Below are 24,742 nucleotides of genomic sequence, written 5' to 3'. Positions count from 1 at the left end.
CTCCCAGGTGGCTTGTGGCAAACTTTAAACGACACTTTTTATGGATATCTTTAAGAAATGGCTTTCTTCTTGCCACTCTTCCATAAAGGCCAGATTTGTGCAATATACGACTGATTGTTGTCCAATGGACAGAGTCTCCCACCTCAGCTGTAGATCTCTGCAGTTCATCCAGAGTGATCATGGGCCTCTTGGCTGCATCTCTGATCAGTCTTCTCCTTGTATGAGCTGAAAGTTTAGAGGGACGGCCAGGTCTTGGTAGATTTGCAGTGGTCTGATACTCCTTCCATTTCAATATTATCGCTTGCACAGTGCTCCTTGGGATGTTTAAAGCTTGGGAAATCTTTTTGTATCCAAATCCGGCTTTAAACTTCTTCACAACAGTATCTCGGACCTGCCTGGTGTGTTCCTTGTTCTTCATGATGCTCTCTGCGCTTTTAACGGACCTCTGAGACTATCACAGTGCAGGTGCATTTATACGGAGACTTGATTACACACAGGTGGATTGTATTTATCATCATTAGTCATTTAGGTCAACATTGGATCATTCAGAGATCCTCACTGAACTTCTGGAGAGAGTTTGCTGCACTGAAAGTAAAGGGGCTGAATAATTTTGCACGCCCAATTTTTCAGTTTTTGATTTGTTAAAAAAGTTTGAAATATCCAATAAATGTCGTTCCACTTCATGATTTTGTCCCACTTGTTGTTGATTCTTCACAAAAAAATACAGTTTTATATCTTTATGTTTGAAGCCTGAAATGTGGCAAAAGGTCGCAAAGTTCAAGGGGGCCGAATAATTTCGCAAGGCACTGTATGTTCCCAAAACACAAAAACTTAATGATCTGGCTCCAGAGTTGAAGATTGCAGGTCCAATCCCACACTTTCTTAAACCACATTTCTTAAAGAAAAAAAAAATACCTAAAGTTGTATTACAAAAGTAGTTTGAAATGTTTTGGCAAAGTTTACAGGTAACTTTTGAGATATTCTGTAGTGAAGTGGCGCAAATTGGAAGCTGTTATTTTCTGGATCAAACGCGCCAAATAAATGGACATTTTGGATATATATCGACGGAATTAATCGGAAAAAAAAGACAATTTGTGATGTTTATGGGACATATTGAAGTGCCAACAAAAGAAGCTCGTCAAAGGTAAGGCATGATTTATATTTTATTTCTGCGTTTTGTGTGGAATTTGAATTTTATAGCATTGTTTTATTATTTGGGGCTCTGCATTTTTCCAGGCAATTGGCCAGGTGAGACATTTGCATCCTGCCTATCCCAGAGAGGTTAAATACTGTTCAAATGTCCTATAAATGTCTCTATATCACATACAATACAGTCCCCTAAATCGACTCGTCATTAAATCTGGAGAGAAACTTAGCGGGAATGTATTCGAATCTGCTTTAAGGAGCTACAAATTTACAAGTTGAGAATGTTGTGGTAATATTAGGTCACTTAAAAATAAATTACCTCCAAGACAAGGTAGAATGTATATTGTGTGAACATCAATGGAATATTATGTTAAACCTAAAACAAATAGGCTATGAACGTGATAAAAATATTATTTGGAAATATTTGGAAATTGTGGAACATTGTGCAACAGTGTGGGAATGTTCTGTGCAACCTATGTGAATATCACAAGAATATTCTTGCAACATTCCAGACAACTCCCATAACTTGATAAAATGTTATGGGAACCATTAAAGAACTTAGACCAGGTTTTCTGTCAACATTCTTACAACATTAGAGGAATGTCCTGTGCAACCTAACTTAAACATTATCTGAATGTCAGCACAACTGGACAGTCTTTGTGTCTTGACGAAACATTCTGGGAACCTTTTAAAGATCAGATGAAATGTGTTCTGGGAACGTTCTTGCAACATCAGGTGAATGTTTTTTTGCACCCTAAAAGAAACATTGTACAATCATCCACACAAATGGACAGTTTTTTTGTGTTTTGGGAACATATCTTTTGTGGTGTCACCACAATGTTCATACCAGACCGTTACCACAACCTAATGAAACATTCTGGGAAACTTAAAATAATCAATTAAATGTGTTCTGGGAAAACATTACTGATAGATTGTGTTACTACATTACCTGGAAACCTAATGAGAACTTTTGGGGAATGTTCTGTGGTGGTTGTTGCAGATGTTAAGCACAATATTATAGTGAATGTTAGGAGAACATTCTAAGGATATTTCATTTACAACATAAAATAAGAAGAATACTTTGTTATCATCCTAACATTAGATAAAACCCTAACTAGAACTTATTGGGAATCTTAGCTAATGTTCTGGGAATGTTCACGTTTTGCTGGGGTGTGGCTTCAAGGTAATCCAATGTACTGGAGCACTTTCGTTATATATATATTTCAGGTTGGGAAAATTCGCATTTTGGGATTTTGACCATGAGACTCAAAATGGTTAAAATGACATGAGTGCAATGAATATGATTTTTCCTTTCTATGAGACTGATGGGTAGAATTCTCTAGACTCTTTAATCTTTAGGTGACCATAGAATTAAACAATTATAGGCTAACTATAGGCTAAAGAACAAAACATCACTAACAATATGTATATCAATAAATAAATATTGATGTCTGATCGAGAACAACTCCCTTGAAAAAAATACATAGATGACACACAAACAAAGAAAGAACACAAATGAAAACAAAGATAAAGAATGGAATTTCAAAATTAACAAAAAAAATGAAGAAACAGTCAATGAAGAAAGAAAGAGAAAAGAAAGAGAGAGTCACATTGCAGTGGACTGAGAGGGGAAGCGTTTCTCCAGCTCTTCCACTATAGAGTTCATGTTAACGTTTGGTTGGACCTGCACCTGATGTGGCTGTTCTGCAACCAGAGCCTCTGCCTGTACCTCTGGTATGGTGGGGGCTACAATCTCTGCAGTGTCTAGTATGCCATTTAAAGAGTCCATGGAATCCACAGACCCTCGTGGCCTCAGGGCGCTCCGTGGAAGCATCTGTTTTTTGTCTATTTGACTGTACATATTAGCAACAGATTTCTCGATGTCGGCGATGTTCTGTATGTTCTTCAGGATCCCCTTCAACTCCTTCCTGGGGGGCTGGGGATCAGTAGGGAGGGGCGGCGGGGGAGGGCGCAGGGACACGGGTCTCAGGGTGGTCACAGCGGGCAGGGGGGGGAGCACAAACGTAGATGGACGATTGAGGGACGGGGACAGAGGAGGAGGGAGAGGCGGAGGAGGGGGCGGGGCAGGGTTTTTGCCGTAGTTAAGTGGGGGGGACGGATGGGAGGTGGGAGGAGGAGGCGTGGAGGGGGGAAAAGGGGAGTTGGGTGGGGGTGGAGGGGGCACGTCAGGGGGGTCAGGGATGACCTCCAGGTTGACCTCGTAGGGTTCGGCGGAGGCTGAGTTGTAGCTGGAGAAGCTGGAGCTGAACCTGCGCCGGACAGGTGGAGTGGGCTTGTGGGTCGGGGGTGGAGTTCCATCGCTCTGGGTGATAATGATGCAGGGTGGGCCCTCTCTGTCTTGGCCCAGGTGGCGTTCCTCTCTAACCAGGATGGAGCTCACAGAGTGGCGGTGGCGCTGGGGGCTGTCGCTACCCAGGATGGAGCCCAGAGACTGTCGGTCCTCTCTGGCCCGGTGCTGGGGGCTGTCGAACGCCAACCCCATCAGGAAGTCTGGAGAGAGAGACCCCCGGGAGTCCCGACTCTGCCTCTGCTTCATCTCCCTCATGGCCTGCTGCTCAAACTGCCTGGCCTGCTCCTTCACCGACAGGGGCCTGGGCTCCATGTAGGTGCCGCGCCCCAGGTTTCCCCAGTCCAGGCCATCCAGCATGTCCTTACTGTCCTTCAGCTCAGTCTTCAGAATCTCCAGCTCCCATTGTACCGGGTCCATCACCACCTGTCTCCTCAGAGCATCATACATCTCCTTCCTGTGGAGTCTGGAAGGTAGGGTCCAGGAGTGGCCCGAGCCACCAGAGTTGAATCTCAGGAAGGAGTGTCTCAGGCCTCGAGGGGCCTGAGGAGGGGAGTAGGCCCCCAGGAGGTCAATCCTCCTCTCGTGCTTCCCCAGGGTCTCTGGGCTGCTGAGCGTGCCTGTGCCTTCGTCAAACAGGGGGTTCTTGGTGGTTAGGGGGTTCTCGTCCGAGAATAATGTGATGTTGCTCTCGGACTTGGGCATATTGTTGAGGAGGATCCCATTGGCACTGGACTGCTTGTGGGCAGTGATGGCCCGTGCGGCAAATGTGCTTATGAGCCTCTGGCGGTCACCTTCCTCTAGCACACAACGCTTACTCCTGCTTTCATGGAGACGGCAGAAAAGAAAAATACTTGAAATAAAAGAGGGACATCAGGTGTGATGAGACAGTCAGAATGAGGGGATGCAAGAAGAAGGTCATCTATGGGATTCTAGCTAGACAAAATAAGGGCTAATTTCCAAAGAAAAAGGTTGTTTATCTGAGGCTACCATTTACACCTTATTGCCATCAAATAACGAAGCCAAATGAGACCACAACTGCCAGACTGGCACAATCTACACTGACCAAAAATATAAATGCAACATGTAAAGTGTTTCATGAGCTGAAACAAAACATCCCAGACATTTTCCATACGCACAAAAAGCTTATTTCTCTCAAATCTAGTGCACAATTTTTTGACAACCCCGTTACTGGGCATTTTATCCTTTGTCAAGATAATCAATCCACCTGACAGGTGTGGCAGATCAAGAATCTGATTAAACAGCATGATCATCACACATACGCACTTTGTGCTGGGGACAATTAAAGCCCACTTTAAAATATGAAGTTTTGTTATAAAATACAATGCCACAGATGTCTCAAGTTGCGGGAACATGTAATGTCCACCAGAGCTGTTGCCAGAGATTTTAATGTACATTTCTCTACCATAAGCCACCTTCAACGTTGTTTTATAGAATTTGGCAGTACGTCCAACCGGCCTTACAACCACCAACCATGTATAACCACGCTAGCATCCAGCTTCTTCCCCCACATCCAGCTTCTTCACCTGCTGGATCATCAGAAAGAGGGGAGGGGGGGGGTTGTGGCGGGGGTTGCTGAAGAGTATTTCTGTCCATAATAATGCCCGTTTGTAGGGAAAAACTAATTCTGATTGGCTGGGCCAGGCTCCCATGCCCTCTCAGGCCCACCAATGGCTGTGCCACCTGCCCAGTCATGTGAAATCCATAGATTAGGCCTAAGGAATTTATTTTAATTGACTGATTTCCTTACATGAACTGTAACTCCAGAATCTTTGAAATTGTTGCACGTTGCGTTTATATTTTTGACAGTAACTGACGAGCAAAATATAGGGAATAGTTCACTCTGGGGAAACTATCTACAGACAACTGAAGTCGGAAGTTTACATACACCTAGCCAAATACATTTAAACTCAGTTTCACAATTCTTGACATTTAATCCTAGTAAAAAATTCCCTGTTTTAGGTCAGTTAAGATCACCACTTTATTTTAAGAATGTGAAATGTCAGAATAATAGTAGAGAGAATGATTTATTTCAGCTTTTATTTCTTTCATCACATTCCCAGTGGGTCAGAAGTTTACATACACTCAATTAGTATTTGGTAGCATTGCCTTTAAAATTGTTTAACTTGGGTAAAACATTTTGGGTAGCCTCCCACAAGCTTACCACAATAAGTTGGGTGTAACGGAGTCAGGTTTGTAGGCATCCTTGCTCGCACACGCTATTTCAGTTCTGCCCACACATTTTCTATAGGATTGAGGTCAGGGCTTTGTGATGGCCACTCCAATACCTTGACTTTGTTATCCTTAAGCCATTTTGCCACAACTTTGGAAGTATGCTTGGGGTGATTGCCCATTTGGAAGACCCATTTGCGACCAAGCTTTAACTTCCTGACTGATGTCTTGAGATCAATATATCCACATAATTTTCCTTCCTCATGACGCCATCTATTTTGTGAAATGCACCAGCTCCTCCTGCAGCAAAGCACCCCCACAACATGATGCTGCCACCCCCGTGCTTCACAGTTGGGATGGTGTTCTTCGGCTTGCAAGCCTCCCCCTTTTTCCTCTAAACATAATGATGGTCATTATGGTCAAACGGTTCTATTTTTGTTTCATCAGACCAGAGGACATTTCTCCAAAAAGTACGATCTTTGTCCCCATGTGCAGTTGCAAACCGTAGTCTGGCTTTTTTATGGTGGTTTTGGAGCAGTGGCTTCTTCCTTGCTGAGCGGCCTTTCAGGTTCGATATAGGACTTGTTATACTGTGGATATAGATACTTTTGTACCCATTTCCTCCAGCGTCTTCACAAGGTCCTTTGCTGTTGTTCTGGGATTGATTTGCACTTTTCGCACCAAAGTACATTCATCTCTAGGAGACAGAATGCTTCTCCTTCCCGTGCGGTATGACAGCTGCGTGGTCCCATCGTGTTTATACTTGCGTACTATTGTTTGTACAGATGAACGTCGTACCTTCAGGCGTTTGGAAATTGCTCCCAAGGATGAACCAGGTCTACAATTTTTTTTCCTGAGGTCTTGGCTGATTTCTTTTGATTTTCCCATGATGTCAAGCAAAGAGGCACTGAGTTTGAAGGTAGGCCTTGAAATACATCCACATGTATCTCCAATTGACTCAAATTAAGTCAATTAGCCTATCAGAAGCTTCTAGCCATGACATAATTTTCTGGATTTTTCCATGCTGCTTAAAGGCACAGTCAACCTAGTGTATGTACATTTCTGACACACTGGAATTGTGATACATTGAATTATAAGTGAAATAATCTGTCTGTAAACAATTGCTGGAAAAATTACTTGTGTCATGCACAAAGTAGATGTGCTAACCAACATGCCAAACCTATAGTTTGTTAACTAGAAATGTGTGGAGTGGTTGAAAAACTTCCGACTTCCAACTGTACAAAACTTAAAAGGGCCTCCTACATAAATAATAGCCAAAAGACACGAAGCGGAAACTAATACTCTAATAAGCAACTGTACAACTTTCACAGCTCACTGATTTTACCCCCCAGTTACAACCTAGCGATACAACAGAAGTACTCACTTTAGTCTGGAGGCCAAGGAAGGGAAAATGAGGGAATAAGATAGACAGATGAGTATAGCAGGAAATGCAGGGTGAATCAACTAAATGCCATAGGCTGTACAACCAATAATTGCAGAATGAATTATCCGGTGGATGGCTGACCATATCAAAAACATTTTGCCCTGCCATTGCATTGGTTTTGATCGGATAAGGAGGAAGCTTACAACCCAAGAAAACAAAGTGAGCACTGAGGGCAACTTGAGCAGCGTTCCACCCTCATAACCCTAGAATCCAGCCTATGCTCCATGTACTCAACAGCCTTAGAGATAAAATGAATTATGTTTCACCAAGGCCCATATAAATAGTGGCTGCATTTACTTTAATTATCTTAAATTGACATTCATTTCCTCCTATTTTTCAAAGAGCTACCCAATCTGGTTGGATTTTCTTTACTGTCCATCTTGAACAGTAAAAAAAATCTAAAATAATAAAGATTCCAGATTGTATTCTCCTTGCATATAAATTATATCACGTTAATGGCAGGGAGCGTATCTGGAAGGCAGGAAACTGCTGAGCCATGGAACCGTGATAACAGCTTTGCCCCGAATTACACTGAAACGCAGCATGTCTTTAACCTCCCAGATAAACTTAAAACAATGTCTACAGAGCCTGTTTGTCCAGGGAACCCAATCATGGCCAGGGAAATTGGTCCGATTCTAAATCAAAAAGAGAATTTGCAAGAACACTACAGGCCAGTCTAGGCCGCTCTGCCGCTCTAGGAGAGGCACAAAAAAAATGACACCATCATATACTCGCAAATCTAGAATAGTCCCAGTAAGCATAATTAAGTTTAAAGATACCTAGAATACATATTTTCCAGACGTAGAAGTTAGGTACATGTTAGATTCTGAAGGAAGGAGAAAATGCATATTTTCCAGACTTAATTTTTTTATTTATTTTCTGGACATTGAAATCCGGTTAATTTTTGGTTCATAAAGAAAGTTGTGTCATTTACAAAGGTCTATTTTTGGACCAAATCAAGGCCGGTCCAGACAGGACCAAATCTGAAATCAAACATAGACGTCTATGATTGGTTCAAGGCCCCCCCCCCCTCCCCAAAAGAAAGATGCCCAAAAGAGTGGCGCAGCAGTCTAAGGCACTGCATCACAGTGTTAGAGGCATCACTACAGATCCGGGTTCGATCCCGCACATTGGTGTGGCTGGCTTCTGGGTTAAGTGAGTAGTGTGTCAAGAAGCAGTGTGGCTTGGCAGGGCCGTGTTTCGGAGGACGAATGGCTCTCGATCTTAGCCTCTCCCGAGTCTGTACGGGAGTTGCAGCGATGGGACAAGACTGTAACTACCAATTGGGGAGAAAAAGGGGGAGGGGGCTGTAGCCCAAAATAAATTGTGATACAAACTGAAGACCACTGCCACTGATCATGACAATTTAGCCCATGGGGTGAAACTCCTAGACATCAGATGTGAGTAGCCTGATTGTCCATTTTTTGTATGTTGTTTGTTCAAATGTCAGCGCATTTTTTATTTTTTTATTGGGACCCATTTAGGTTGGGCTATTTAATCGGAGAATTGTGCATGATGTAAGAATTGTCCATCTCGTTGCCTTGCACACGTTTTATCTTCAGCATGTAGGCTACAGCAAAGGCTACATACTATTTCTACCATATTATATATCTGCTACATGATTTGTAAGATGATTTTTTGACGGAATGTTGATGGAGCGCAGCAGTGATGAGACCAGCCACACATACAGCTGATGAAACTGTGGGTTTGCACAACCGAATCATTTCTGCAACAAACTGTCAGAAAGCATCTCATGGAAGCTCATCTGCATGCTCGTCATCTTCACCAGGGTCTTGACCTGACTGCATTTCGGCGTCGCCACCGACTTCAGTGGACAAATGCTCACCTTCGATGGCAACTGGTATGCTGGAGTAGTATCCTCTTCACGGACCCCGGTTTCAACTGTACCGGGCAGATGGCAGAGAGCGTGTATGGGGTCATGTGGGAGAGCGGTTTGCTGATGTCAACCTTATGATGTCATTTACAAAATTGCCTCCAATACCGTACTCAATAAATTGGATGCAGTCTATCACAGTGCCATCCGTTTTGTCACCATATACTACCCGCCACTGCGACCTGTACGCTCTCGTTGGCTCGCCCTCGCTTCATACTCGTCGCCAAACCCACTGGCTCCAGGTCATCTACAAGACCCTGCTAGGTAAAGTTCCCCCTTATCTCAGCTCGCTGGTCACCATAGCAGCACCCACCTGTAGCACGCGCTCCAGCAGGTATATCTTTGGTCACCCCCAAAACCAATTCCTCTTTGGCCGCCTCTCCTTCCAGTTCTCTGCTGCCAATGACTGGAACGAACTACAAAAATCTCTGAAACTGGAAACACTTATCTCCCTCACTAGCTTTAAGCACTAGCTGTCAGAGCAGCTCACAGAATACTGCACCTGTACATAGCCCATCTATAATTTAGCCCAAACAACTACCCCTTCCCCTACTGTATTTATTTATTTATTTATTTTGCTCCTTTGCACCCCATTAATTATATTTCTACTTTGCACATTCTTCCACTGCAAATCAACCATTCCAGTGTTTTACTTGCTATATTGTATTTACTTCGCCACCATGGCCTTTTTTTGCCTTTACCTCCCTTATCTCACCTCATTTGCTCACATTGTATATAGACTTATTTTTCTATTGTCTTATGGACTGTATATTTGTTTTACTCCATGTGTAACTCTGTGTTGTTGTATGTGTCGAACTGCTTTGCTTCATCTCGGCCAGGTCGCAATTGTAATTGAGAACTTGCTCTCAACTTGCTTACCTGGTTAAATAAAGGTGATATATATATAAATCTTTAAATGAACAGCGTGCCCCATGGTAGTGGTGGAGTTAGGTATAAGCTACGGACATAATTGCATTTTATTGATTTTATTCATTGCATTTTAGTGATACAGTGACAAGATCCTGAGGCCCATTGTCGTGCCATTCATCCGCCGCCATCATCAAGTTTCAACACGATAATGAACGGCCCCATGTCACGAGGATCTGTACACAAGTCCTGGAAGCTTCCATGGCCTGTATACTCATCAGACATGTCACCCATTGAGCACGTAAGGGATGCTCTGGATCAACGTGTATGACAGCGTGTTCCAGTTCACGACAATATCCAGCAACTTTGCACAGCCATTGAAGAGGAGCGAGAAAACATTCCACAGGCCACAATCAATCGCCTGATCAACTCTATGAGTAGGAGATGTGTCGCGCTGTATAAGGCAAATGGTGGTCACACCAGATACTGACTGGTTTTCTGATCCACACCCCTACCTTTTTTTAAGGTCTTTGTGACCAACAGATGCATATTTGTATCCCTGTCACGTGAAATCCATAGATTAGGGCCTATTGAATTTATTGAAAATTACTGATTTCCTTATATGAACTGTAACTTAGTAAAATCTTCGGAATTGTTGCATGTGACGTAAAAATTCCACAGTGTATGTTGTTGGAGGTGGTCAGTTTAGCTTGGAAAATGCCTCCCTTGTCAATCTTCCGCCATAGGCTAACCGCATAATCCTTCCTAATGGGCGGGGCCGGCCCTGAGGACACACATGACGGAATTTGTTGGGATATATCGTAACACTTACATGGCACTGTCCCCAAGCTCTTCGTAAAGGTTGTTGGTGGCGGCGCCCACTGATTTGCCTGTAGGGAGGGCCATTTGGATCCGGGCAGTTTTAGCACACTCCGCTTGTCTCCTTTAGTAGTACCATGGAGAGAAAGTCAACCAAGTTACGTTAAGTTACAGCATCAGCATATTCGAACAGGACACTGCTACATTATACATGCACATCACTTGGTAAGCAGTGTCACCATAATATGCTCAAATAAACCAATTTTGCCGGCACATTTCTTATTTATAGGCCTCCGACTGCAATTTAAGGGAGTGTATAAAAACAGGTTATGCACAATTTATTTGTTTTAGATTTCATTGACTTCCCTGGTCCCAAACGTTTACTTAGAAAACAGTGGAATGTGAATGCAGGTGTCCAAATAAAGGCCACAGAAATAAGTAACAACGACAATAATACTCACTCTTTGAATCTGTTGATAATGAAAGGAAATGAGAGAGAGAGGAAGAAAGAGAAGGGTGTTTAGTAACAGCGAAGGGCAAATTACAGACAAAATGCTTCTTATAATCATTGTCTTGATACAAAAATAAAGAGAGTGAAAGAATTCACTGTCGGTTAAGCCAATTTCCTGAACCCGAGACACTGAAGAAGATGACACTGAGGATTCTCTTCTCATCTGTTTAACACCCATCCCTTGAATTTGTGACAGCCTTCAGTCTAGCCTTCCCGGCTTAGTTCGCAGGCTCAGAGAGGGGGGAGAAAAACCTCCCCAAATGGCAACAATCAGTCTGCGGTGTTTGTCTGCTCTGACATTAATTCATGTGCTTTTACGCTGTATAAATAAACAATTATGCCGGCTCTCAAAGGCGTTTCCATGGTAAATTGTGGAGTGAAAGCTAGCTTCCTCCTACAATGATGGGTATTAGGGAGAGCCTCTGGGGGCTGGAGAGCAGGTAGCTTGCTGTCTAAACCCCTGTGTCTACACTAATGTCTCTATATGCACCTGTACTTGTGCCTGATGCCATATTCCCTATGTCCTGCCCTGTGTCCTAGTCATTCTCACCTTTCTCACGACCAATTCCCATTTGACACAGTGTACTTCCAATAAAGCAACTGAACTTCGAACTGTTCTTTTTACTCACTGTCTGTAGGTGATGATGACGATGAGGATGGCAGGGATGCAGCAGAGGATGATGATGATGGCTAGGGCGAGCAGCGCCCCCTCTGTGTAGCCCACGGTCTGCACGGCCTTCTTCACACTGGTCACCACATCCGGTGTGCGGATCTCTAGGATCCTCCCGCCTCGGCCCAGGTACGGCTGGAACTCCTTGTTGATGTCCAGCAGCTTCCCGTCCAGAAACCTTGGATGTAAACAGACAATATATACAGTACAGTTACACACACACACACACACACACACACACACACATCATCATCTTTATCACTACCCATCATCCTCATCGTCAGTCAAAGACGGCCTGGAGTTTTTCCTGATCACCTCATCTGAGCTGACCGGGCCTTCGTCAGGAAAGGTCTCATTGCAAAATGAAGCCCGTTGCCGAAACAAAGACACTTCTGACAAGTTATTAGAGGAAGGAAAGACAGGATTGCTTCACATCACTCTCTCACGTGAGTATCTTACCTATATAATCACAACATGTAAAGTTTTGGTCCCATGTTTCATGAGATTAAATAAAAGATCCCAGAAATGTTCCATACGCACAAAAATCTTATTTCTGTCAACTGTGCACAAATTTGTTTACGTGGCTGTTAGTTAGCATTTATCCTTTGCCAAGATAATCTATCCACCTGACAGGTGTGGAATAACAAGAAGCTGATTAAGCAGCATGATCATTACACAGGTGCTGGGGACAATAAAAGGCCACTCTAAAATGTGCAGTTTTGTCACAAAATACAATAACACAGATGTCTCAAGTTTTGAGGGAGCATGCAATTGGCATGCTGACTGCAGGAATTTCCCCCAGAGCTGTTGCCAGAGAACTGAATGTTCCATTTCTCTAACATTTCAAACATCGTTTTAGATAATTTGGTAGTACGTCCAACCGGACTCACAACCACAGACCACGTGTAACCACTCCAGCCCAGGACCTCCACATACAGCCTCTTCACCTGCGGATTTGTCTTAGACCAGCCACCCGGACAGATGATGACACTGAGGAGTATTTCTCTCTGTAATAAAGCCCTTTTGTTGGGAAAAACTCATTTTGATTGGCTGGGCCAGGCTCCCCATGGCTGCGCCCCTGCATTTCATGTTAAATCCATAGATTAGGGCCTAATGAATTTATTTCAATTGACTGATTTCCTTATATGAACTGTAACTCCTTAAAATGGTTGAAATTATTGCATGTTGCGTTTATATTTTTGTTCAGTATATTTATTGTCAGATCTCATTTAGCTCTTTTGTAGCTTTGGCAACTCTGTGTTTTATATCCCAGTTCGCTCCTGTCACTGTAGGCTGTACAGACAATCCCCACCCCTTGGCTGCAACCCTTTTAATTTAGTGGACCCTGAGCACACAACCCATGTGGAATTCCTGATCTCTGGCAGCGTTTGGAACTGCCGATCTACTGTGAAGAACACAGAGTTCATCTCAGCCTATGCTGCCCTTCAGTCCCTAGACTTTTTGGCCCTGAGCCAAGTAAACCCCCCCCCCCCCGGTCAAACCCTCCCCTAACCTGAACGATGCTGGGCCAGTTGTGCGCCACCCTATGGGACTCCCGGTCAAGGCCAGTAATGACACAGCCTGGGACCGACCACCAGGCTGTAGTGATGCTACAACACTGATATGCAGTGCCTTAGACTGGCAGTCTATCTCCTTGCCTCTTTTGACCTCACCCTTCCCCTGTCCCCCTACCCTACACCACAACCCGGGCACTCTGGTGTGCCACCTCTGGTCTCTTGGCCATCCCACCCCTCCCGGGTCAGCCCAGCGTCCAAGCTCTTCTTTGTCCTGGCACTCTGATCAGTTTCCCCCTGAAGCTAGAACAACAGAGTCCCTGCCCATCTTCCGAAAACATCTGAAACCCTACCTCCTCAAAGAGTATCTTAAATAATCCCACAGCACCCCCCCCCAGCACACTTCAACTGTGAGAGACGGAATCTAAAACAAAAATCCAGAAAATCACATTGTATGATTTTTAAGTAATTAATTTGCATTTTATTGCATGATATAAGTATTTGATACATCAGAAAAGCAGAACTTAATATTTGGTACAGAAACATTTGTTTGCAATTACAGAGATCATACGTTTCCTGTAGTTCTTGACCAGGTTTGCATACACTGCAGCAGGGATTTTGGCCCACTCCTCCATACAGACCTTCTCCAGATCCTTCAGGATTCGGGGCTGTCGCTGGGCAATACGGACTTTCAGCTCCCTCCAAAGATTTTCTATTGGGTTCAGGTCTGGAGACTGGCTAGGCCACTCCAGGACCTTGAGATGCTTCTTACGGAGCCACTCCTTAGTTTCCCTGGCTGTGTGTTTTGGGTCGTTGTCATGCTGGAAGACCCAGCCACGACCCATCTTCAATGCACTTACTGAGGGAAGGAGGTTGTTGGCCAAGATCTCGCGATACATGGCCCCATCCATCCTCCCCTCAATACGGTGCAGTCGTCCTGTCCCCTTTGCAGAAAAGCATCCTCAAAGAATGATGTTTCCACCTCCATGCTTCATGTGTAGTTCGTGTAGTTCTGGGCTGATCCCTCACCTTCCTCATGATCATTGATGCCCCACGAGGTGAGATCTTGCATGGAGCCCCAGACCGAGAGTGATTTACCGTCATCTTGAACTTCTTCCATTTTCTAATAATTGCGCCAACAGTTGTTGCCTTCTCACCAATCTGCTTGCCTATTGTCCTGTAGCCCATCCCAGCCTTGTGCAGGTCTACAATTTTATCCCTGATGTCCTTACACTGCTCTCTGGTCTTGGCTATTGTGGAGAGGTTGGAGTCTGTTTGATTGAGTGTGTGGACAGGTGTCTTTTATACAGGTAACGAGTTCAAACAGGTGCAGTTAATACAGGTACTGAGTGGAGAACAGGAGGGCTTCTTAAAGAAAAACTAATAGGTCTGTGAGAGACGGAATTCTTACTGGTTGGTAGGTGATCAAATACTTATGTCATGCAATAAAATGCAAATTAATTACTTAAAAATCATACAATGTGATTTTCTGGATTTTTGTTTTAGATTCAGTCTCTCACAGTTGAAGTGTACCTATGATAAAAATTACAGACCTCTACATGCTTTGTAAGTAGGGAAAACCTGCAAAATCGGCAGTGTATCAAATACTTGTTCTCCCCACTGTATATAACAATGGAACATTACAGAGTGTGCAACACCTTACTCCCTATAATGCCTGGAATCATAAATGACAGGTGTGGGGGGCACACTGCAACACAATCCTGTTGCCGTTGTTCACTAGGTCTATTAGACATGATCCCGAGCTGCAAGAGGCAGAGGGGTGGTTAGATGAACACTGAGCCTGCTGTGTAGAGCTGGTAGGAAGCAGTAGCGGGTTGACAGCCAGTTGAATGGCAGAACTAGAGCTGCTGTCGTACGAGGGCATGAGGAGGTTGGCTCTCTAATGAGGGCCTGACTGCAGGGTGACGGGAAACAAAAGAACCCTGGTGAGTGGTGACATCCCCCCCCCCCTGCCACACACACACCTCTGTCTGCCACTGGCTAAACACCTGCTCCACGGGGGAATGGTGTATCTAGATACTACAAGGGGTGGCCCTAAGGGGCAATCCCTTGTATTGTGACCTACTTTGTCCCTCAGGGCCACTGTAAGTGACCGGCTACTACTCACTTGAATAGCTCCTGGCGTGAGATGGCCCGGTTGGTCAGAGGGTCGATGGCGTAAACCATCAGGTCCGACTTGGAGTAGTCCTCCTGCTCGAAGCCGTCGCCGAACCGCTGTGGCCCGATGGACTCCACCACCACTTTGGCCCCGGGAATCTGGTCCTGCACATAGCGCTCCAAGATCCTGCAGAGGGAGTGGAAGGAATAATCAAGTGCTTTGTATAAGAACAAGGTGACAGCAGGATCTCTGGGAAAACGGTGAATGATATGTTAAACGCAAATGGTAAGAACGTACCGGTACTGCAATTCATAGTTGCTACACCGAGCTGTAGCTGTATTCTATTTCCCCACTTGACACTGAGCTAACACTGCCTCAACTGTTTAAAAAGAAGAGGCCTTGACTGAATGGATTCAGGCTCACTGAAAGGATTTCTCAGTCAGAGGATACGTCCTTGATCAGTACATGAATTAGGACAGTGGTTAGAATGAGGTTGTGCATTGCATTCGCAATGGAAAAACATGACAGCCTATATCCTCCTTGGGACCGTCAGCTACTATAAAGAGTCAATTCCCACACGTTTCCATGACCCTGTCAAAATCACCTCTCGCTCCAAAATTCTTAATTGAAGCATCTACCATAGAATCAGTTCAAGGCGAATGCATCTTAAATGGCACGCTGCTCACTATAAAGTGCACGACCCACTGTACCAGCATAGGGCTCTGGTCAAAGGTAGTTCACTATATAGGAAATAGTGGCCAGTTCAGACACAACCCTTGTTTGGTGGTGGGCGTCTGCAGCCGGGAGCTCTGATCTGAGCGGGAAGGCAACGGCAAAATAGGCGTTGAAACAATTACCTGCTGTGCCCTGGATGTTCCCGCTCCCCTGGGAAACTCCGAAAAGAGGATGGCAGGACAGAATAGTAACCAGATGGATGTATTTCTGCTTGGGTGGGGAGAGCACTAATAAACTAGGTTGCTCCACAGCTGGGGCCAGAGCCCTTGGAGCTAAAGTGGAGACCTGGGTTGAGACCAAGTCAGAGGAAGTCCATCATGGAGGACTGGTACTGTATGACTGTTTGTCAGTAAGAGGATAGGTTGAGTGATGGATAGGTGTACAGAAGCAATACAGGCCAATACACGCAAGCTCACTCGCATACAGTATGCTGGAATTCAGGTGCACCCACACACGCCCCCCCTCCTCCACCTCAGAGGAACAGGAGACAGCCAGGGAGCCACTGACACTTTCCCTCTCTCCCTCATTTGCAACTTAGCTTCAGAGAGAAGTGGGACGCCTTTCTGATCACAATGCTAATAGCTAAGCAGTAAGCTCAAGACAAGGATGGAACAATCATTGAGTGGCTGTGTGAAGTGTATGACAGAGCTCTGACAGAGCTGTGGAGACAGGTGGTGAGGGGCTCTAACGGAATCTGAAGGAAGGCTCTAACGAAAACTGAAGGAAGGCTCTAACGGAAACTGAAGGACGGCTCCAACGGAAACTGAAGGAAGGCTCTAACGGAATCTGAAGGAAGGCTCTAACGGAAACTGAAGGAAGGCTCTAACGGAAACTGAAGGAAGGCTCTAACGGAATCTGAAGGAAGGCTCTAACTGAAACTGAAGGAAGGCTCTAACGGAAACTGAAGGAAGGCGCTAACGGAAACTGAAGGAAAGCTCTAACGGAATCTGAAGGAAAGCTCTAACAGAATCTGAAGGAAGGCTCTAACGGAATCTGAAGGAAGGCTCTAACTGAAACTGAAGGAAGGCTCTAACAGAAACTGAAGGAAGGCGCTAACGGAAACTGAAGGAAGGCTCTAACGGAATCTGAAGGAAGGCTCTAACGGAAACTCAAGGAAGGCTCTAACGGAATCTGAAGGAAGGCTCTAACGGAAACTGAAGGAAGGCTCTAACGGAAACTGAAGGAAGGCTCTAACGGAATCTGAAGGAAGGCTCTAACGGAATCTGAAGGAAGGCTCTAACGGAAACTGAAGGAAGGCTCTAACGGAATCTGAAGGAAGGCTCTAACGGAAACTGAAGGAAGGCTCTAACGGAAACTGAAGGAAGGCTCTAACGGAATCTGAAGGAAGGCTCTAACGGAAACTGAAGGAAGGCTCTAACGGAATCTGAAGGAAGGCTCTAACGGAAACTGAAGGAAGGCTCTAACGGAATCTGAAGGAAGGCTCTAACGGAAACTGAAGGAAGGCTCTAACAGAATCTGAAGGAAGGCTCTAACGGAATCTGAAGGAAGGCTCTAACGGAATCTGAAGGAAGGCTCTAACAGAATCTGAAGGAAGGCTCCTACAACATTAATTTGAGCAGACGTCAAACAGCGGGACGCCGTTTCATCTCGACAGAAGGCAGCGATAAAACCAACACTGCACACTGATTCATACAGCCCCTCCCCCCCCAAACACCTGCATGCCTGGGAAAGGGCCAAAGGTAAGTGTCTGCATATCAAGTATAGGAGACGGCTATGAGCACAGTTGCGACTTGACTGTTAAAATATGGATTATAAGATTTCTTAGATATCTTCTACGTTACCCGAGGAGCTTGTCCTTGTTCTGTTCCACCACTGTAGGAGCAACGTTGGAGACCACCACCTGCATATCCAGCAGATTCACCACAGATACCTGGGAAACAGAGGTCAATCAAAAGGATCAATGGTACAGACACAAAACAAGCATCTATTTCCCTCCCCAACTTCTACAAATAAGCTTTAATGTTGGACAGCAGGCTAAATCACACGGAAAATCTCCCTGTAGTTTGTGCAGTGCCCATGAAATGAAGCTTCCCATTGGAATTAGATGAACTTAGCCACAGCGTGGTTCCTCTTGTTCAGGCAAGGCTCTGGCCCAGCCAGCCTCTTATTTCATTAAGAGCAAAGGGAGTCAAATAGGCTGCAATGTATAATCAATGGTCCCCATCTGCCCTGGGACAGTTCAATTTGCAACAAACTGGGAAGAGGCCAGCACAGAAGGAACACACATTCATCTACTCTCTCAGGGATAGCTAGCCTATCTACCACAAGGCTGGCACAGGACATGGACCATTGATTAGCTGGAGTATCAACACCATGCTTTTTTTTTTACAAATGCAATTCCTATGGGAAGCTTTTGAGTGTGTATTTTGGGATGGCTGGGGTGTTTAGTGCCAATATACACCTGGGGAATGGAGATATTGATATTGTGGATATCGACACACTTAATGTTGGTCCCTCAGTTATTTTTAAAAGAGCCATAAGCTGGACTTGATCAAGGCTGGCAAGGCGGCTATGAAAATTTAGCTGGCACCGATAGTACTTAGCATTGAACAAATAGAAATAGAACGGCTAGAACAGACATTCCCATTCAATACTCTGGGAGCAGGACGAACTCACCACCACCTCTGCCTTGCTGCTCAGCCCCCCCTCGCCGTAATTGTCAGTGGCGACCACTTCAAACTTGAAGTAGGACCGTCGCATGTTCCTGTACATAATGGCAGTCTTGATGACGCCGGTGTAGGGCTCGATGACAAAGCCGTCCTTGCCGTCGGTGGTGGGGGGGATAATAATCCTGTATTGCATGGAGCTGTAATTCCCTGTGTCCTTGTCCAGGGCCTGAGACAGACAAACACAGACACACGGAGTCAAAGGATTCAAGAGGTTCAGACACAGCGGCGTCATCAACAACAGCACAACATCAAGATACAGATCAACTCATCTGTCGAAAATGAAAGGGCACAGATAAGATTTTTGGGGCAGTTGTAGTTCTCAACTCTTGCTGTAGGGGGAGTCTTTGAGCTGCGAGCCACTCTCTAAAAGAGAAACTCCTGTCAATCTGCCCAGGTGATTTCACCATTTGCCACGTTGCTCTGCAGTGACATTGATTTATAATACCTTTCGACGACTGGGACTGAGTGTGACAGCACTGTGCCCTGCCCCGCCGGAATCATTAATACAAATTAGATATTTTCTATATTCCGCAAGATTCATTCAACTGAATCGTACACCACAGGCTAACACTATATATCTAAAGGTTCTTTGGTAACAGATTCCACCACCTGGGTTAGTTATTGGTGATACCAGACCAGACCAGACCAGGAAAGAACACATCAGTCTATGAATGCAGAGTGAAAATGTGGCACAGAGACAGAGCAAGCGGAGAAAGGAGAGCCTTTGACTGTGTTCTGAAAGAAATCCCAACCTGTTTGAAACTGTGGATCAGATTTGAGGCTGATTTGCTGTGAAACCCTCATGACATTGGATTTGTTCTCTGCAGAGATTCCTCTTTGTTCTCCTATATTTACAGAGACACAAATGCATTCCTCCAAAATGGCTTATACTAACGATCAGATCAATGTGTCCTTCACAGACAGCATGTGTCGCTCAGACGACGAGTCATTATTTATTTCTACATTGCCACTTCTCACTTGTGTCTCTCGCTCTCTCCCCACATGAAAAAAATACTATAATGTTCACTGTGGTGTTTTTGTGGACATTACTGTAGTATTTACTGAAGTGTTTTGCAGACATTACTGTAGTACTTACTGAAGCGTTTTGCAGACATTACTGTAGTATTTTCTGAAGTGTTTTTGCAGACATTACTGTAGTATTTACTGAAGTGTTTTTGCAGACATTACTGTAGTATTTACTGAAGTGTTTTTGCAGACATTGCTGTAGTATTTACTGAAGTATTTTTGCAGACATTACTGTAGTACTTACTGAAGTTTTTTTTGCAGACATTACTGTAGTACTTACTGAAGTGTTTTTGCAGACATTACTGTAGTACTTACTGAAGTGTTTTTGCAGACATTACTGTAGTACTTACTGAAGTGTTTTTGCAGACATTACTGTAGTACTTACTGAAGTGTTTTTGCAGACATTACTGTAGTATTTACTGAAGTGTTTTTGCAGACATTACTGTAGTATTTACTGAAGTGTTTTTGCAGACATTACTGTAGTATTTACTGAAGTGTTTTTGCAGACATTACTGTAGTATTTACTGAAGTGTTTTTGCAGACATTACTGTAGTACTTACTGAAGTTTTTTTTGCAGACATTACTGTAGTACTTACTGAAGTGTTTTTGCAGACATTACTGTAGTACTTACTGAAGTGTTTTTTCAGACATTACTGTAGTACTTACTGAAGTGTTTTTGCAGACATTACTGTAGTACTTACTGAAGTGTTTTTGCAGACATTACTGTAGTACTTACTGAAGTGTTTTTGCAGACATTACTGTAGTACTTACTGAAGTGTTTTTGCAGACATTACTGTAGTACTTACTGAAGTGTTTTTGCAGACATTACTGTAGTACTTACTGAAGTGTTTTTGCAGACATTACTGTAGTTTTTACTATGGTGCTTTTGTTTTATTATCTTTGACATAGAAGTGGAGGCTTTTTTGTCTTTCAGGAAACCTGTAGGAAAAATAGGAAGAGCAACATTTCCATAACCTGTAGGTGTGTCGTACTAAGGACTGTTCAGAGCTTCTTTTCTATAAACTTTAGATAATTTGGTTTATACTTGGCATGTAGGTTTCTCACTTATGGGTGGCACAAAATGCGACATGCGGGAGGGGAATGGGCAGGGTACATGTAAATTAAATACTGTAATATTTACTATAGTTTAAAAAAAAGTGTAGTGTTTTTGCGGACGTTACTGTAGTATTTACTACAGTGTTTTTTTTGTAGATAATACTGTAGCATGTACTGTGGTATTTACTGTAGTATTGTACAGTATACTGCAACATTCTATAGTAAGTGCTACACATGATTGAGGGATACACTACAGTGTATAGTATAGCATTCTACAGTATACTACAGTTTACTACATAATTCTGTAGTAAGTACTGTAGTATTCCATAGTAAACTGTAGTATTTGTTCATGTGTGTCCATCTATCCCTTCTTAGGGTTATACACCACTCCACAGGGGGTTTAGATTCCTTCTTTCTCCCTAAAAAACTATTTAAAGAAGGATTTCAAAGTAGATTAGTCTAATCTTAGGGATACTGAGCAGCTTTTACAGAAATCTATATTCAGATCTGCTATGAATTTACGATTAGTTAAGCAACAGGGAATAGGTATGAATACTAAAGAGGAAGATATTGACCCGGACGATGAGTGAAACACCTGAGAAGTTGAATGATACCGTTAGGAGATGGAACCAGTGGGAGTCTCAGCTCAGTAAATCTTTGACCCAGTAATTCCATTACCTCCTGGTCGAAAGGATGATCTCTCTTTAGAGGCTCCTGGCAAACCCGTTTGCAACTGTGTGCTCTGCACAAACAGTCTTGCTGCCTACTCCAGTTGCACACAGACATGGTAGAGACAGAGACAGAGACACAGACAGACAGACGTCTACGGCTCATCATTCTGCAACAGAGCATGAGATGCAAATGACCATCCAGCGGGTAGTGATTAGGATTATAATGAAAGGTGCCCTTGTGTGGGCGCTGTATAGTCTGCCCTCATCACTGCGCGTGCACGCACGCACACACACACACACACCCACCCAACAGGTGTCACAGTGGCTTTAGCTACAAAAGGTGCAAAAGATAAACACAAAAACAACACGTTGGAACATGTGAATGCACATGCCCTGGTGCACGCACAGGGAATAATTCCCTTTCACACAGGATGGTGCGGCACAGGTGTGTGGACATTTGTATGTGAGAGCCTCTACGGCCTTAGCATTCTAAGTATTGCCAGGGGTGTCGGAAAGTCTCAGATGTTAGAGCCTCCAGCTGGTAATGCATTGTCAACACGGGCCAAAGATACCGGCAGGGAGAATAACAGTTCTCCCAGGATTACAACTACAAAACTCTGCATTTCAAATGCAAGCACAGATAATCACTCAACCAGACACATTTTTTGGGCGTAGAACCTTTCTGTTCCTTTGGCTGGTTTCATTGTGAGGAGGAGTGATCGTGAAATGCGTCACATATATTTGAGAATGTTTTGAAAGTTCCATTTTAGAAAATAATGGGTTGTTCTTTTAAGACACCAATTGCACTATCTAGAAGTGGTACACTTAGGCTGCGTTCAGACAGGCGGCCCAATTCGGATCTTTTTTTTCACTAATTGGTCTTTTGACCAATCAGATCAGCGCTGAAAAAGCTTTGGAAAAATAAAACAGAATTGGGCAGCCTGTCTAAACGCAGCCTTTGTGTTTGAAAAGAGCTGGTTGTACCTGAACTTGTAGTACAGAAGTGAATGTTTTGGCGTCCTCTGCCACTCCTCCCAGGTACAAGGGTTTGGTAAAGACAGGAGGGTGATCATTCTCATCCCAAACATCAATGAACACCCTCGCTGTGTTCGCTGCAAACAGAGGAGAAAGAAAAAAAGGATTCAAAATGAACCCCCAGAGGAAAGGTGAATCTCATTTGGATTAAATAGAAATGTAAAAAACAAGAGGGCATGTCTAAACAGCCTAAATGTGCATCATATACAAAATAGCAGTCTACAATTCACTGCCAACACACTGATTTAGACGTTTGACTAATAGAATACAACACTGCATTGCGGTTTGTCATTTCTCATAGTAAAAAGCCAAGCCACATCCTGAAGGGTTACAACTGCGCCGAGGGACCTTGCCAAATAAAATGCCATACATCATCTGACAAAACGCTCTGGGACCGACCAAGGGGACAGTAGATTCGGCACATTTCTCATTTATCCCTGCCAGGATGTCCAATGTTACAGCGGATGACAACAGTAAACGGACAACAACAGGAGAGTACTTGCTGCTGCAATGCAACACATACAGACACACGCACGCGCGCAAATGTACGCACACAGGCACACCAGCCACACACACACACACACACACACCCCTGTTGAATCAGTGATGTGGCTCTAATCACTTGAACAAAGTGTCTTCATTATACAGTTGATGGTGGCCACCTTCATAGTCAAACGCAATGGGGAGTACCCATCCACACGCCGCTCGAGAGCAGCCATTTAACACTCCACCTCCTCCAGTGGAATGAATCAAACAACATCAATAGCCCCCCCCCCCCCCCCCCCCCCCCCCCATGATGATACTCCCACCGCATCTCAACTCTAGCTGCCATGCCTGCTTCAGTGGAACGAGGTACTAATCTATTGCCATTGGGTGTCCTCGATCATGTTTGCTGCTGGCCCCCTCTCAGCTTGAATGACACATAGCGGCCAGGGTATATTAGTTAAACCATTACAAGAGCGGGGAAATGCAACAATTCTCAGTCAATTGAGTTGGAGTCAAGAAAAACCTGCAAAATCTATTACAAAGCGCAATACAAAAATGATCTCTGTGTATAACATACAGCAGTGACTATATCCAGAAGTGTTTCCTTTATTCTAGATGTAAAGTGGTTAACAAGCGCCATCGGAATCAAATTGATTTGAGTGATTGTTTCTGCATATTGAGGAGACATGATAAGATTGGCAAGAAATGAATGACTTGTTTAATCTGCCACATGAACCAGTAACTGCTTAATTAAAATGTATCCTCCGCAGCAACTCAGCATGATGTTGACTAAATTATAAAACTAAATAACGGGAAAGGACGAGGCGTGCTTTTAGTCTTTTGGAAAAAGCAAAGATGGGAAATCATTTATAGCCAAATGCCAGGCACATTTCTGTTACAAGAGAGAGAAAGACGGTAGAAACAAACATTCAAATTACTCAAATTAAGGCCGTAAGAAGCTATTTGGCCGACTATTGCCTTCAGTTTTTAAACCTCTCTAAGGCAATTACCCCACAAAAGGCTTTTACTACTATGGCTGACTGTGTAAAACAACACATTTCACTGCACCTATCCGGTATATGTGACAATAAAACATACAAAGAGAAGAAGACTTTTAGCCCTGGGCAAAAGCCGTGCACTATATCGGAAACAGGGTGCAATTTCCCAAGTGACAGTTTAAATGGCAGGCAGGCTTACTCTTGGAGGGCGCTCTGAGATTGGAACCAACCACTTCCATGGAGTCAGCCTCCACTTTGAGGATGTAGCTGGCATTGGTCTCGTAGTCCAGCTGCTTGGCCGTAGAGAACACCCCGGTGCTGTTGTTGAGCCTAAATACGCCTGGGAGATACATTCAGATCAACAGAGTAGCGCTAGAGTCCGCACCATATCATATCAGTCCCAGGGAGAGGGGGGAGACACGCATATGTACAGAGTAGAGCAGAGCTAGCACCATATCATACTGTATCAGTCCCTAGGTAGAATGACATTCACCTCCCCAAATCCCACTGTGTGCAGTGTCAAGTGTTGAGGCACGACACCAGAGAGATCACACTACCCT

The 24,742-nt window shown here is 44.1% G+C and overlaps 2 protein-coding genes across 5 annotated transcripts in view; both read right to left on the bottom strand.

Annotated features, from left to right (window-relative positions):
- Window positions 1-24,742, bottom strand: part of pcdh15b (protocadherin-related 15b) — a 213,781-nt gene that overhangs the window by 12,103 nt on the left and 176,936 nt on the right. For 3 of the 4 annotated variants that reach the window (XM_090212388.1, XM_090212387.1, XM_090212389.1), the window contains 6 exons: window positions 24,382-24,522; window positions 22,648-22,775; window positions 18,858-19,076; window positions 18,023-18,111; window positions 15,495-15,671; window positions 10,685-12,030 (listed from right to left, as the gene is read on the bottom strand). In XM_090212388.1, the coding sequence (XP_090068514.1) occupies window positions 11,808-12,030; window positions 15,495-15,671; window positions 18,023-18,111; window positions 18,858-19,076; window positions 22,648-22,775; window positions 24,382-24,522 (977 nt within the window). In that variant the 3' untranslated portion in view covers window positions 10,685-11,807. Of the gene's footprint in view, window positions 1-10,684; window positions 12,031-15,494; window positions 15,672-18,022; window positions 18,112-18,857; window positions 19,077-22,647; window positions 22,776-24,381; window positions 24,523-24,742 lie in introns of those variants that run through there. The other variant, XM_036955811.2, reaches the window with a different exon arrangement.
- LOC149974417 (protocadherin-15-like) lies at window positions 2,670-7,589 on the bottom strand. Its single transcript, XM_090213209.1, has 2 exons — window positions 7,543-7,589; window positions 2,670-4,307 (listed from the first exon to the last, which is right to left on the bottom strand). The coding sequence occupies exons 1-2, from the start codon at window positions 7,587-7,589 to the stop codon at window positions 2,753-2,755; spliced, it is 1,602 nt and encodes a 533-aa protein (XP_090069335.1). The 3' UTR covers window positions 2,670-2,752.

This window comes from Oncorhynchus mykiss, chromosome 20, assembly GCF_057628025.1.
Source record: "Oncorhynchus mykiss isolate SJ-2025 chromosome 20, ASM5762802v1, whole genome shotgun sequence".
Lineage (NCBI taxonomy): Eukaryota > Metazoa > Chordata > Actinopteri > Salmoniformes > Salmonidae > Oncorhynchus > Oncorhynchus mykiss.
Note: the sequence above shows the minus strand (reverse complement) of the source record. Positions and strands in the feature narration are given on the sequence as shown.

What these genes read in the sequence shown, in the direction of transcription:
- LOC149974417 (XM_090213209.1), bottom strand. Translation starts at nt 7,589, where the DNA reads ATGGCTCAGCAGTTTCCTGCCTTCCAGATACGCTCCCTGCCATTAAC. An exon ending in ATACGCTCCCTGCCATTAAC is followed by an intron (nt 4,308 to 7,542) that starts GTGATATAATTT and finishes TTTTATTTCAAG; the next exon opens with TATTTTTCTTTTCTGCCGTC.